The sequence below is a fragment of the Vespa mandarinia genome, chromosome 5, assembly GCF_050613455.1.
Source record: "Vespa mandarinia isolate Hongniang chromosome 5, ASM5061345v1, whole genome shotgun sequence".
NCBI classification, from domain to species: Eukaryota; Metazoa; Arthropoda; class Insecta; order Hymenoptera; family Vespidae; genus Vespa; species Vespa mandarinia.
The window spans coordinates 9,568,694-9,584,415 of record NC_140814.1 but is presented as its reverse complement, the minus strand read 5'-3'; the positions used below and the strand labels follow the sequence as shown (position 1 = coordinate 9,584,415).

The window sequence follows — 15,722 nt, the reverse complement described above, 5'->3', positions numbered from 1 at the left end:
TTAGTGACCCTTAGATATCTCTTATTACGTGATTGAAAAAGGATTTCATTCTTTTTAGAAGATCTTTGAAGAATGATTCCACTGTCTGATTCACAGTTTCTTTTCTGAATGCATACACAGATACATACACAGTCACGTACGCGCATATAAATTTTTTCTAACGTTTATTTTCAAGCGTAATTTAATTATTGCTAATTAAAAATTATTCTCATTTATTTCGAAAATATTTATTCAGGATTTATCGTAATTAATCGTATTTTAATTTATCGTAGTATTAGAATGTACATAAGTGACGCATTTAACGTACGTCAATTACTTTCGAATTTATAGGTCACCATGCATAATGTCTATATCAACGATCTTAACGATTTAACGATCTTAACTATAGAGAGACTCGCTTAAGGAATCAACGCAACGTATACTTACCTGCTACGCATATGCGTACGTTCTTGTATTTTAAATGTCGTCAAGTTAACGCACGTACAAAAAGAATGTCTTTGACTGTGTAAGAGCATTGACACGCAAATAGCGATTTAAGCTTTCTTCTTGATACTGTCACGCGATACAACGTTTTAATCTGGCCACGTTCGTGAACATGGAAAACAAACTTACGTGTTTCGAGTAATAGTTTGAAATGGAACGAATACTTAAAAAAAAGGTTCTCAAATTACTTTACAAACATCAACTGATATTATATATTTGTATATTTTTTTTTTCTTTTCTTTATACATAACACTGCAATATCTTCGCTAAGATCGTTTTAGAAGGTATCAGAGAGAACAAAAAATAGATTATAAAAATAAAAAAAATACTTCGTCGTAAGATACGCCTAAGAAGATTTTAACAAAGTAAGATCGTATGAATGGGGGCTTAAGGCAGCTGAAAGAAGATTGGAGATCATGATCGAGTCACAACAAATAAGCTCGTTAATCTAGTCTTCCCTCGTGAAATAAACTGAGCAAGGAGAGGATTTTTTTTTTTCATTTAGCGATATGGACTCGTTGAAAGTCTAATTTCAAGGACAACTCTGCTAATCATCGAAACGAACGTTCTTTTTCATTTGTTTTTTTATTTCTTTTATCTTTTTCTTTTTTTTTTCTTTTTTTATTTTACGAGCCAGCTACGAAGAAAAGATTAAAAGAAGGCAGCTCAAAGCCGACTGGTTCTCATAAAAATCGGTCCATCGTTTCTTTCGTTGGTACGTAAGTACAATGGAAGTGATAAATAGAAAAGGGCTCATTTCGAGAGTCGAAAGAGGGAACTCGAAGGACCATAGATGGCTGTTAGAAAAGGGTTCGGCTCTTTTGTTTTCTTCCCATTCGATTCGCATTCTTAAGTTCCGTTTTTCGCTGCGTCAACCCCTCTCAACAGGCAAGCCATTGTGTTAAGAACACCACTTTCAGAACTGGCACTAAATGAACACGTTTCTTCGTAACATGCACATCCCGTTTAATATCTTTCCCATGTTTTTCTTTTTTTTCTTCTTTTTTCTTTCATTTTTTATTTATCCGACAGAAAAAAAAAACAAATGCGTACGTGTAATACTTGAACAAAATTATTCTACGTCGTCGAGAAAAATTCCCTTTTATATAATATTTTCACTAAAAATATTTGGTCTCTTCGCGATATATCATTCTTTATAACAATATATATGTATGGCACTTTCGAAATTAAAAATATATTGTCTTATCAATATAAATATATAAGCACATCCCAGCGATAATTAAATCATTTACATACTTCGATTCGATCGAATAATTATGAAGAAGTCTCAATATCCAAAGTCTTCGATTTTTCCTGCAACGGATACTCTTCGACGTCTAAGAAAGTCGTCTTATAGTATTGTCCTTGATTTATGTTTTCGAGATCCTGAGCTAATCTTTCTAAGAGATCTTTGAACACATAATTGTCTAAATTTTTGGCGATATAATACAAAAAGAGCCAATCTCCAAAATGATATTCCCGAGTAACTCTAACTACGTTCCAAGGATTATATTTCCCAGGACAGGCCATGGAGAAAAGAATTTTGTTAAACGCCTCACTTCTAAAGAAATAAAATATAATCGTAAAAAATATTTTTATAAAAAGATCAAAAGATAATTACCAACCTAGCATGTAATATCATCGTTATCAATCTCCAAATAAGCCCAAGCAAAGTGATGAAGGATAGAATAATGAACCAGTACCACAGGAATGTATAGATCTTCTCATTAATGATATTCAATGCCATCACGCAAAGAGCATCGTGAGTTTGTATCGTACCCGAAGAACCATATTTGTGGAATGTACACTTTGTTACCTATGAATCATTAAAACACGTAGAAAATATCTAAATGAAAAAAGATAAAGAAAGTATGATTCATACCTTGGGAAAGACAATATCGAGTGGCTCCATTTTTCCACTGTAACTTTTGTCTCCAATAATTTTACCAAGACTCATAAAGGCTCCACCAAGGAACCAATTGGTCAAATAAATTTGCGTTACAACATTAATGAAATTTAATATCTCACAAAAAGTGAGATAATAAGACCAAGTTCGATTGATGTAAATACGTTCGATAAATGCCTTTCGAATTTTTTGTATCTTTTGGTCAACATCGTTTTTCGATGGCACTTGGTATTTATCATTGACCTTCATTGCCGTTTCATGCAAACCCAAGCAAGCCACATGTAAACCCGAGACTAAATTCTTCAAACGACCACCTAAACACACACACACACACACATATCTTCAATATATTACTAAGAATATAGATATCTTGAAAATTCTGTTTAAGTCTTTAAATTTCAACGCTTCTGTTAATTCAGAGAAATCGAGCGAGGTAACAATCGTCAAACTGATAGTATTATTCATCTTCATATCATTTTTTAAAGAAATATTGTAAAGTATGATTATAAATGATATCAGCTGAGTAATTGTCATGAAATCTTTCACATTTAAATAAACTTCATGTAATCGCAGTAGTTTTTTTTTTACAATCGAATTACATTATTAAACGTTCAACTATCACAAATATAATGTTCTTGTATCGTAATAAGATATATTTTTATCAAATTCATACAAGACGATATTAATAACTTACCTTCTGTCTTTCGCCATATGTAATGTGGTAAATAAAAGAGAAGAGCTTGGAAAAATAAAACAAAAGGCACCCATTGATAATACGCATGATGAACAGTCTCATCATTTTTCCCAATTGGTCCAACTCCAGGATGTGGAATTTCTCCTTCATTCACGTACGATGCATTCATATGCTTCACCTATGAGTAAATTCGTTGCATCGATAAGGAACGTACGTAATTGCTCGTGTAACAGATTACAAGACTTTCGTTTTCACGGGACGCTCGGATATGAAAGGAATCGTCATTCCACGCATAACTAAATATAAACGTTCTTAAGACTTACCACGGTGAAAGTCGACGTAAAGAAGCAATAGGTTTCTATAACATGTGGATTTATCGATGAATCGGCTATGCATCTGTTTCCAAAAAAAAAAAAAAAAGAAAAAAAAAAGTTTTACACATGTGTTCAATACATTTTCTATTCTATATATTTATAAATATTTAAAAGATAAACGATTTTTATTTACAAAATTATACCTTATGTGTTCGCCGATATATTGTCTCGCAGACACCAAAAGACTACCGACGAGCAACGCCAAAAATGTGACCCTGTAGTGTAATCTGAAAACTGAAAAAAAAAAAAAAAAAAAATAAGAAAAAAAAATTATTTTCTCTCTTCAAAAATAAATTTTTGCTTATTTTTTTTTATCTTTTATTTCATATATATATATATATATATATATATATATATATATATATATATATATACGAAAGATATATATAAATACGATCGAATACACAAATAATACACAAGCACATGTGGCATATATCGATAAAGATGACCTCATGATCTATGACACTTTTAGTTTATCAACTAATAGAGCTAACAGATTTATAAGCTGTTATATACGATAAACACGAATTCTTCAAGAACGCAGACATTAAGAGCATTTACCAATATTATCAATAGCTGCTGAATCTTCGGCTACTTTAAGTTTTACGTGATCCTTTAGGACAGAAAACGTTGACAGAAACGTTGCCGCCATTACTAGAATGCAACGAGAATGCAGCACGAAGATTTAACGTAATTTACTGTCGTGTCTGTCCACGAGAATATGATTATTAAGCGGTTTTGTTTTTCTTCTTCCTTTTCTTTTTCTTTCTCCTTTTTTTTTCTTCTTCTTCTTCTCCTTCCTCTCCTCCTTCTCCTCCTCCTCCTTCTCCTCCTCCTTCTTCTTCTTCTTCTTCTTCTTCTTCTTCTTCTTCTTATAATTCTTCTTCTTCTCCTTTTCCTTCTTCGTTGGTCTGATAGTAAAGTCGTGCGACGGAAAGAATGTTTAACATTCGTAAACGCGTAAAGACGTTGCCATAAGAAACAGAACTTATGTTTCTTCGCTCTTAGTAATATCAACGGAGTTAAGGTGATCGAGCTCTTCGACCAACATCGAATCTCATGAACGACGTTATCACCAGCACGACGATTGCGCAGCAGCCTTCTCAAGTGTCTAATATGTAAGTCAAAAAATGTGGCTATCTTTCGAAGAGTGAGGTAACGTTATTGTGTGATGGTGTGTATAACTAGAGATAAGAAAGATAAAGCCTTTAGTAGTATAGATAGAATACAAAAAATACAATAGAAAGGGAGAGAAAGAGAGAGATAAAATACGTAAGTACAATGGCTTACGATAGTTACATTGTCGTTGAATCTTTTAACAGAGCTTTATGTCTTCTTTGTCATTGTCAACGTAAGTTTAGTATCAGTAATGTCTACACATCTACATATTTATTTATATATATATATATTATATCGTTACGTTTATATGCTAAATTATGTATACACACATCGTAAAATATCTTTAACGTATTCAAAAATTTCATTTAATTAAATTTATTCTTTGAAATTATCTTTCATTGAAATATTCTTTGATTTTCTTCGACATCTAATACGTTCGATTAATCAATGTAAGCGGAAAAATATTTGATCATGATTTCTCGTTATCTTGATTAAGATGGCTTATCATACATTTTTTGTTCCTCTCTAATCTATAACACCGATTTCTGTTTCATTCGACGGTAATCAGTTATCGTTTATAATCTCCACGATGGGCGTAAAAGCATAGATTTCTGGGTCAAATTGTTATTGGCTAGCACACGTAATTATGTATATTATAAACTGTATTATGCCGGTAGTAAAGATTACGAAATGTAATTTATACCAAGGTTTAACGTATATTGCTTTTTCTGTTATTGTTAGATATAGATGTTACTAGGATGATAATAATTACTTGACTTACTAATCTAGTAATAAAAACAAAATAATGTAAACAAATATTCCTATAGGTTTCTTCGTCGGACAATTGTTTTGATATAGAATATAATATTTCCTTGAGTATTTTTTTTACCATTCTATATTATCTCGTCATGAAACTTTTACATTTTTATAATTTAATAATACGCGGTGAGTTTCAAAATGGAAAACAAATAAAGATAAGATGTCGTCCCTATTAATACTTCTATTACTGTATTCTATGATTGTCCGGAATGATGATTCCATACAGAGAACGAAAAAAGCTCGAATAATTTCGAAATCATATCGATAAAATACCAAGGTATTTTGTTATCGATCACGGGAAATATAATTCTCCGAAATAAAGTTACGTGCTAATTAACAGGTACTTGTTCCTAACCTCAACGATACTATTTGGAATATGAAAATTTATGATAAATAATGCAAATCGAATCTCGAATCTTATATAATTGATATCGATAAATATAAAATCTTAATCGGAATATAACGAACGTTTTCTCCGCCCTCCCCCTTTGTTTTGTTTGAATATATGCCCAGTATGATAGATAGGTAAATAATCGTAAATATACGACTATGAGAGATTTCGTTGGAAGAATCGAGGAGAAGAAGAAGAAGAAGAAGAGGAGGAGGCTGAGTTAGTAAGAGAGTCCTGTAAAGCAGAGAAGAAGCAGAGAGAAACGAAGAAGGCCATGAAGCGCGTGCAGCTACGAAGGTGGAGGGACTTTGACCGGCCGTTGCCCTCGTGCCAGGCCAGGCCGAGCCAACAGAACGAACGAGTATTCCAAAGAAGATCCTGTCCTCTCCCTTCTTCGTTCCTTTACGTGCACGCCGAGCTTTGTCGTCGTCTTCTTCGTTGTCGTCGTCATCTTCGATACCTACTCGGTACCTATGCTCGTTTGCTCTCACAATCTCTTTCTTCTTTCTCTCTTTCACATTTACGAATCTTCGTCTACCGTCCGTATGTACATATATACACGCACACACACACGCACGCACACACACACACACACACACACACACACACACACACACAGATTACATTTATCCATACATTCATGTAGCACGTATGAACAAAGCTGGACTCGGTGAAAGGTAGAAAACGTTAACTCGTTAAGCTCATATTTTACCGTGTTTTTAGTCGAAACGTGATCAAATAAAATCTCCCTTTCGGTCTAACAACATGTCTCTTAATTTTTTTTTTCTTTGACAAATAATAAGGATATTTTTATCACAAAAAAAAAAAAGAAGCAAAAAAGAAAGCAAAATAAAAAGAAAGCGTATTCGTTATAAGCACATCCGTTTTCTAGAATATTTCCCTAAGGCAAAGATATACTCAAAGAAGAGGAAGTTTTAAATACCGGTAGCACGGGTTCCATATCTAGTTAAAGAATAGAAAAAGACGTCCAATCAAGTTTCTTCGAAGTAACATCGGCAACCTCGACCCTGTCGTCTCGGTCTTCGTGATCAGAATATAATTATCTTTGGATCACTAGATTTTCCACATCCCACTCACATTTCAAGATCGTAAAAGTAGAAGCTTTGCGTGAAGTTAGAAAAATATGGATTACGTTAATGTTGATCGTGTATCGTTATACGATACCGTTCATCATACGGTAATCGTTAACCTAATCGGACTACGACCTCGGTCCGATTTCTCAGTTATGACTATAATTCTTTAACATCCGTCGTAGAAACATAGATATAGATCTCACTTATCGTTTTACCGCGTGTAATCGCGTTTAAACCGTAGAAAGTAGAAATGACGGTAGACAAATTATAATAATAATAATAATAATAATAGTAATAATAATAATAATAATAATAATGATAATAGTAATAATAATAATAATAATAATAATAATAATAATAATAATAATAATAATAATAATAATAATAATAATAATAATAATAATAATAATAAAGATTTATAACAGAACGTAATGTCGTTAAATTCATAATACGATCAGAGTTAACATTGGAGTAATAGACATTAATTTTACTATAGCGGCAATACAATAATTTTCCTCTTAGCAGCAGCACCCTAATCCGTCCATGTTACGGGGGGGGACCTGAAATTGTTCGACCCTCAAATGTTGCCTGGACATGAGTGAGAGTAAGAGAGATAAAGAGAAGGGGGAAGAGAATCGCAGTTTTGCTCCTGATCGTTAATCGCAAACCGGAGCACACGCACGTATAAATGTTCCCCCATGTTGCACATGCACCTACGTGATCGACGCCGATCCACGTAATGAATCTCAACAATGTGTAGGTAGGAATCGTGCAGGGTCATTCGTTTATATACTCTTTAGAATTCAGCCAAAGGTCGTTCCTGCGTTTAAACCTCTCTCTCTCTCTCTCTCTCTTTCTCTCCCTCTGTTTAACCGGAGATCGATAATACATCGAGATAAACGCGACGTCGTCCAACATTCCCTCGTCCTTTTATTCTTTTTTCTCTCTTTCCTTTACCACCGTTCGACCTTTTTAAGCAACGAACTCGTATAACCAGTCTCTCGACTCCGAACATTTTATCGTGGTATACGTATATATAAACGACGAAGCGTTATTTCGAAAATTATTTCGATGAAAATTCGTCGAGTGTACGGTCGTGAGAAATTGAAATAAATTTCGTGATTATATCTTGCTGATAAAAAGTGAGAGATTAAGAATATAGATAAAATCAAATTAATTTGTACTTACTTTGAACAAATTTTGTTACGGGACACACACAGATACTACAATTTTGATAAATCATAATCCATTCATTGACATATTTACTTAATATATCATCAACCTAAAAAAATATAATGAAATAACGAATTTTGAGAATTAAGGGCATTGTTACTATCGATCATTTTCTAAAAAGAAAGAGAATTAAACTAATACAGAACACGTCTTTAACGTCGAATCATACGACGACACGTGAAATGTTAATGGTTTTTTTTTTTTTTTCTCTTAATCAGCACATTGCGCACTCGCTATATGTATAATACCATAGTCTTGAAACGTACACAAATTCAACAAAGATTCAGGCTATTTTATTTCGCTGATATTTATTTCTTTAATTTTACAAAGAACATTCGTATTAAAGTGTACAACATAAACTTGGGCATATTGAACGATGGAAATTATTGTTTTCGCGGACTACCACCGGTCGTTCTTAGAGCTGCCACGAAGAAAAAAAAAATATATATATATATGTAAAAAAAGTGCGATTTTTCTCTACAAAATCGGTACGACGAGTCCCCCGAAGTCGTAGAATCGTTAAAAGGAAGGAAAAGAAATAAAGGGAAAAGGACAAAAAAAAAAAAGAAATAAAATAAAAGAGAAAAAAGGACACGGATCCTTTCTTCGATTACTTACACGCCTAAATACAAATTCTCTATTATCGCAGAAATTACATTCTCTCTCTCTCTCTCTCTCTCTCTCTCGCTCTCTTTCTCTCTCACTCTTTCTCTCTCTCTCTCTCTTTCTCTCTCTCTCTCTGTCTCACTTTTTTCTTGCGGTTCTTTTTCTTCTAACGTCACTTATTAGCTACAATGTATGTACCTATTACCACAATCATTATATTTCGTCAAATATTACGTCGACGAAGGGGAACAGAAAAAAGATGCAAAAAAGGGGAAAGACCGATGACTATGATGATGATAATGATGATGATAATGACGATGACGATGACGATAACGAGATGACGTTGATGACGATGATAATTATATGACGGTGATACGTTTATGTTGATAAAAGATGAGCGATGTTCCTTTTCAATGATCTTCATTGTCGTTTATCGATGTCCTCTAAAGCAAAATTGTCATCTATTTATCTAATAAAAAAAACAAAAATTCATATGCTTATATGTATATATATATATATATATGTATATATATATATTTATATCTCGTCTTTTATCGTTTCTAAACAAGTGGCACGAGCAAAGGCACGAATACATGCGAACGATTATCGTATTGCCTTCCTCCTTTCTATACACGGAGCTCCAACAGTTGTGAACAATGACGAAGATTATGGTTGGCAATTTTGCATTTCTTTTTTGTTTTTCCTTTTCTTCCTTTACTCGGTACAATATATATGTACACATATATATATATATCCGTTTGTGTATATGTTTTTTATCGCTCTCCAACTTACGTATCTCTCTTTTTCTTGCTAACGCAAATAAATGATAATAAAAAAAGAATGCTTATACACGTTGGCACTTTACGAAGAACGAACGTGTCATAAATGTCGCAAGCACAACTCGAAGGAGGAAGAATAAATGGCTTGGTCTCTCTTAAGGGTTTTTACTTTTCGTATTATTACTATTATTACTAGTATTACTATTACTATTACTACTATTATTATTATTAATTTTTTTTTTTATTATCATCATTATCTTCATTATTATTACTATCATTATTATTGTTGTTGTTATTATTATTATTATTATTATTATTATTATTATTATTATGATTATCAACAGTAATTATGCAAAAATATCGCGCCGGATATTTTCGAAAAATATCTGCGCCGACATATGCTTTTTAGGACTTCGTAGCTCGATGTATATGATCTAAAAAAAGGGGGGGGAGAAAAAAAGGAAAAAGAAAAAAAAAAGAAAAAAAGAAAAAGAAAAATAAGAAAAAGAAACAAAACAAGGCATACGAAAAACATGAAAATCATTATTATGGAGTGTTTTCGATTAGTTTCTCGACAGTCTTAGAAGGCGCATTGATTAGAAGCGCAAAATTGACAATACTTCTTTTTTTTTTTTTTTTTTTTTTATATCTCGCAGTATCTTAATTCTTTTTATCATTCTATCAATCCATAGTCTTTGCCGTAAAAACGAGCGACGCTCGTTCGAGAATGTTCTGAAAGGATCATAAACGCGTGGGTTCAAGGGTTACCAGGTCCAGTCCTTGAAAATTGATAGAAAGAACCTATCGCATCTTCCTTCCTCGTATTCTAATATATTTTATCGAATATGTCAAATAATCTTTATAACGTATTCCAATATACATCATCACAAGTCATATATAGTATGTATATTATTTATCAAACTTCACATTCTTCTTTAACTGTTAATCGATCATTCTATTTCCTTGATCGATCATAGTTTACATTATTTGTCGTAAGATCTATAACAATATGGTTATCAAAAATATTCTATTTTGTTTTTCCAAAATATTACGCTCTAACTTGGTCGAACTCGTATAATTAATTGCACGATATATATATATATATATATATGTATATATGTATGTATATATATGTATGTATGTATGCAACATATTAATACGTTCTTAAAAATTAAACGCTTTTATTTGTTTATTTATTTATCCGGTAACCCCCTAAGCACGCCGGGACGGTAATTATTATGTCGTCGTATAGATAATACAAAAAAAAAAAAAAAAAAAGAAAGAAAAAAAAAAAACATACAAGATACAAATAGGTGTATATGTGTGTTATACAAATATTCGACTGTCGTGTAAATACGCAATAGGCGTTCACCCTATACATATGCAAATATATATATATATTAGAAAAAGAAGAACGTTTCGTCTTATTTTGGCCCCTCGATTACACGTGGCAAAACCTTATGAACATTCGCTTTATGTTCATAAGATAATACGTACATACATATTATGTCTTTTTGTGCGTGGAATGCAATATTGCTTTTCAGCTAAGACGGATATAAAGTATATTAGATGTATAATCAGTATCATAGTATCTACATATTTTCTTGTTTTTTTTTTGCTCTTTTTTCATTTCTCTCTTTCTTTCCTTCCTACACATCTTCATTTTTCTTTCTCTCACATACATACGCACGCACACATACACACTCACACAAATGCTCTCTCTGCCTCTCTCTCTGTCTCACTATATATTCATATTTATATATATATATATAATATATATTTATCTTTCCCGTATAGATAAAGGACGACCTACAATATACAATACAATATGATCCTATTGCTTACTATATAAAAAAAAAAAAAAAAAAAAAAAAAAATAATTGATAGGAAAAAAGAACAACGCTTTTCTGGAAGGACGGCGTGGTGGGGAAAAACAGAGGTCTCTGTAAAAGGAGCCCAAGAAGAAAATGGCGTGTAACGCGAAAATGGAAAAGCTTCATCAAATAAGATTATATTAAATGATGAAGGATTTCATTATTTTCTTTTCTCTTACTTTTACCAAACGAATATCATCGAGAAACTTTATCTGTTTTCCTGAAAAATAATATAAAGATTAATCTCGTATATATCCGTGCGATTAAAAAGTAAGAAAAATCAAAAAGAAACGAATGGAATGTTAAACGGCGACAATAACATCCACTACGTCATGAGAATGAGAGAAAAAAAAATCTTTTTCGCGTTTCCTTCTTTGAGTTGTCCCATCGGCAGTGCAAATATTTTAGTCTTAAAGTAAAGCAGCAAACAATGAGGAAGAAAGAAGATAAGAAAGGAAAAAAGGATCTTTAGAGATGGACACACAGGATGGTTGGGATGGAACAACTTGACCATAGTAGTGTACCGGTGGTTCGTGAAAAGATAAAGGAAAGGAAAATAAAAGAAGATAAAAAGGATAGAAAAGTGGGGGAGAGAAAAGGAAGAAAAAAGAACAAACGCCGTCCCTCCATTTTATCACACGATCGGAGACCGGCGAAGGTCTACGAGTTCCAGAAATACTTAAAATATATATCTACGATGACGTATACGAAATCGTTTTTTCGATCGCTACTCGAGAGCCTTCACACTTTCTCCATAATGTATGCTATGGGGGTTTCCTTCTTTTTTTTTTTTTTTTTTTTATTTTGTTCGAAAGTTTACGAACCAAATGCAAAACAAGATTTTTTTTTTTTTTTCTATATATGCTTGGCGCAGTATGAAAGGCGAGAAGCGATCGAACTAACTAATCGTTGATCTAACGTACATTTTTCTTCTTTTTTTTTCTTTTTTTTCTTTTTTTTTTTTCTTTTTTTTAAAAATTCTATATCCATGAGTTGTTTCTCTTGTTCTTGTTCTTTTTTCATCGCCTGAATCTACCTGTAGAATTTTTTATATAAGGCGATCGACGTGCGAAGGATAGATCAGATTGTCGAATGGCAATCGCAAGAGTCCGTTTCTCAAAGTAAAATAAGAATTATGATAGATCATAAATCAAACGGAAAAATAGAATAAGCGTGGAAAAAAAGAAAGAAAAGAAAGCAAGATTACAAAAATAATCAGCGCTATGCGTTTGATTAACAGTTCTTTTTTTTTTTATTTTTTTATTTTTTTTTTATTTTTTTAAAGCGCTATCGAGAAGCATGTGTCATTATATAGATATGGCTCAATCCTTTCGTGGAAAAAATTATTCGAATAATCATCATGATTATTAAAGGAAGAAAAAAAAAATCACGGGAGGATTGAGCAAGAAAAGGACTCTTGCGATTGGTGGGACTTCCATGAAAAGATCTTCCATGATACGTCTTCGACTTTCTTTCTCTTTCTTTTTCTTTCGTCAAAGATAAAAAACGACGATATTAATGGATATTTTCGTTGTTCTTGGGGGGATCCCATTTTGCACCGTAAGATCGATTTTTACGATCTTGAGCAAAAAAATATAACCCCTATGATGATGTCCTACGACAAACTGGCTCTAAACAGACTCTTTACCTTGTAGCTTCAAGGCCAAGTCGGATACGAGCTGTTTGTAGATCAACGGATCGATGTTCTTACCAAGTTGATAAAGAACGAACCAATCGCCTATTTGACAATTTTGAGCGATCGTTTCGATGTCGTGCTTTTCTGATAGGCGAGAACGTGTGCGTAATAACATCAAACGTAGCCTCGGTCCTGCGACGACGGCAGCGCGATATGCCAAGCTAAGACCGCTTAAAATCGACAGAATAATGAACCAGAACCAGAGAAACACGTAGATTTTCTCATTGACGATGTTCAACGGTAGAACGCAGAGACCGTCGAATTTTTGTACGGTACCGGACGCACCATATTTGTGGAAGGTACATTTGGTGACCTTCGGGAAAACGCGGGACATAGGGTCGTCCCGATCTTCAGGCTCTAATTCCGTGAATTTGACGACGTCCGCTCCATACGTCGAGAATTCTCCGTCCAGGAAAAAGTCCATGAAATATATTTGTCCGACTACGTTGATGAAGTTTAAAATTTCGCAGAAGAAAAATCGGAATGCATAGAAGTTTTGGGAATGCAAATTCAAGGCAAAATAATCTACGAGTAATTTTCGTCTCTCGCATTTCGTTTCCTCGTTTGCAACTGGACAATTTAGATCGAGCATGAGCATTTTTATTCTGCCACCTTCCCAAGTTTTCCAAAGATAACGTGGCACGTAGAAGAGTATCGCTTGGAAGAAGAGGGTGAAACATACCCACTGATAATACTTGTGGTATTTAATATCGTCGACGCCTTCGACGTGACTTCGTACACCTGGTTGTACAACGTCCATACCAACGACGCCGCCACGGTTCGGGATTGTAAAGGTCGAATAGATCCAGCAATAAGTGTCCATCACGTGGGGCGGTATTTCATCGACGATGCAGTCGATCGGATCGCCGATATATTGCCTTGAGGTTACAAGTAAGGAGAAAGCGATTAGTACGATCACGGTTGCTTTATAGTGCAATCGAAAGACATTATTGTCGATGCACACACTGTCTAGCTTGAGTAGACCTTTCACCGAGCCAAAAACGTCGAACATGGCTGCTGTATTTTTTGCCGATCGTCGATATTTTTTAAATTTATTTTCTCTTCCTGTAGTTCTTCGTCGATCGTAGTTGATTAATTCGTTCCGGCACTCGTTTTCTCTTTCTTCTTATTAAAAACAACGATCACAATGATATCAAGAATTTCGTTGAATAACGCGACGTGACGCCGTGGTGCCGATTAGTCGTTCGTCGTGTATTTCCTTTCTCAACAGTCGCGTGATCTCGGTTTCTTTCTTTATTTTCTTTTGCGCGCGCTTTGTTTCTCTCTTTTTTTCTTTTTTCTTTTTTTTTTCCTTCCTTTCACGCTCTTCGTAGTTGAAAGCGGTGCAACGACCACCGTGTGTGCCTGTGCCGCGCGTTGGCTGCTCTTTTTTATAAGCGAAAACGTGAACGAGCACGTGCTTGATCGAAAGAAGCGCGCGGCGTTCTGTACCTTCGAAAATTACTACACGCACGACTGTACGACAATGCTGTACTACGACCGTCCTCTAACACACCGAGCGTCACCGAGCAGCTATCTCGTAATGGCCGCGTTCAGAAACGCCGTACGACATGAGGACACACCGCGCGTTCTACCGGCGTTGCTCCCTTTTGCTTTTCTCTTTCTCCTTCCTGCGCGCCCTTTCTCTATTTCTCTCGCGCTCCTTCTCCTCTTTCTTTCTCTCTCTCTCTCTCTCTCTATCTCCCTCCCCTCTTACTTCTTCTACGGCTCGTCTGTTGGTCTTTCTTTCTCTTTCTCTTTCTCCCTCTCTCACGTTCGTTTACGCATACACTACGCTTTCCCTCCCTCTTCTACGCTAGGACCAACTCGTCGACTGCAGGCCGATGTCGGGAGCCGAGAACTGTTCGTTGCTTCTGCTTGTAAGGGGAGATTCCGTCCCCCCTCCCCCCCATCCCCACTTTTATGACGCGACGATACCGTCTCCCCCCTACGGAACGCGTAACTACTACGAATGCCGTCCCACGATCTCCCTCTGTCTTTTTCCAATGCGCACGCGTACTTAACCAATTTCTCTCTATGTTCGTCTCTCTTCCTTACGTATTCTCACTATCTTTCTCTTTTTCTTTACTCTTATTTGGTCTCTTTCTTACCTATCTCTCTTCTTAGCCTTTTAACGCTCAAACCATGGGGGCACGCACTACGCGAAGTTCGGACAATTTCGGACAAAATCGAATGAGATCGTGACTCAGTTCTTCCCACCATTGCTCCGTCGCGTTCCGAAGCATGCGCTGTAGTACGCGGCAACAGCGGCTGCAGTGGCGCTGTTACCATGGTAACCAACGGCCGAGCGCATGGCGGATATTTGCCGGGGATCGGAGAAAAGAGAAATCTATTTATCCAACAAAGCTACACATTTTATTTGAAAGAGTATCAACTTACCAAATTATTATCGACCTTCAATCTGTCTGTTGATAACATTAAATAGAATCGTTAAGAAGTCTTGCCAAATATAATGAAAAAAATTATTTTAACAAAGTATAAACAATAATTTGATTTGTTTATTTTCCAACGACTAGTTCGTTCATCGGACATTTAATAGTTTTTGTAATACGTATGCGTATAAATAATTTAGATTTCATTCAAACGTCAGATAATCGATCAGACATCGAGATAATCGAGAAAATCGTTTCGTA

At 34.6% G+C, this 15,722-nt stretch overlaps 2 protein-coding genes across 2 annotated transcripts; both read right to left on the bottom strand.

Annotated features, from left to right (window-relative positions):
• Positions 1-1,740: 1,740 nt before the first annotated feature.
• On the bottom strand, positions 1,741-4,517 carry Inx7 (innexin 7). The gene is made up of 7 exons (XM_035881771.2): positions 4,019-4,517; positions 3,601-3,691; positions 3,407-3,479; positions 3,084-3,261; positions 2,366-2,703; positions 2,109-2,299; positions 1,741-2,044 (listed from the first exon to the last, which is right to left on the bottom strand). The coding sequence occupies exons 1-7, from the start codon at positions 4,107-4,109 to the stop codon at positions 1,759-1,761; spliced, it is 1,248 nt and encodes a 415-aa protein (XP_035737664.1). The 5' UTR covers positions 4,110-4,517; the 3' UTR covers positions 1,741-1,758.
• A 3,887-nt stretch (positions 4,518-8,404) lies between these two features.
• Positions 8,405-14,974, bottom strand: Inx2 (innexin 2). The gene has a single exon (XM_035881783.2). It carries the CDS (start codon positions 14,078-14,080, stop codon positions 13,004-13,006), a length of 1,077 nt encoding a protein of 358 aa, XP_035737676.1. The 5' UTR covers positions 14,081-14,974; the 3' UTR covers positions 8,405-13,003.
• Positions 14,975-15,722: the final 748 nt, after the last annotated feature.

Excerpts from the sequence above, each read along its gene's own strand:
- Inx2 (XM_035881783.2), bottom strand. The coding sequence starts at position 14,080 with ATGTTCGACGTTTTTGGCTCGGTGAAAGGTCTACTCAAGCTAGACAGT.
- Inx7 (XM_035881771.2), bottom strand. The coding sequence starts at position 4,109 with ATGGCGGCAACGTTTCTGTCAACGTTTTCTGTCCTAAAGGATCACGTA. Across the intron at positions 3,692-4,018 it reads AGCAGCTATTGATAATATTG|TTTTCAGATTACACTACAGG; the intron begins GTAAATGCTCTT and ends TTTTTTTTTCAG. Across the intron at positions 3,480-3,600 it reads TATATCGGCGAACACATAAG|ATGCATAGCCGATTCATCGA; the intron begins GTATAATTTTGT and ends TTTTGGAAACAG.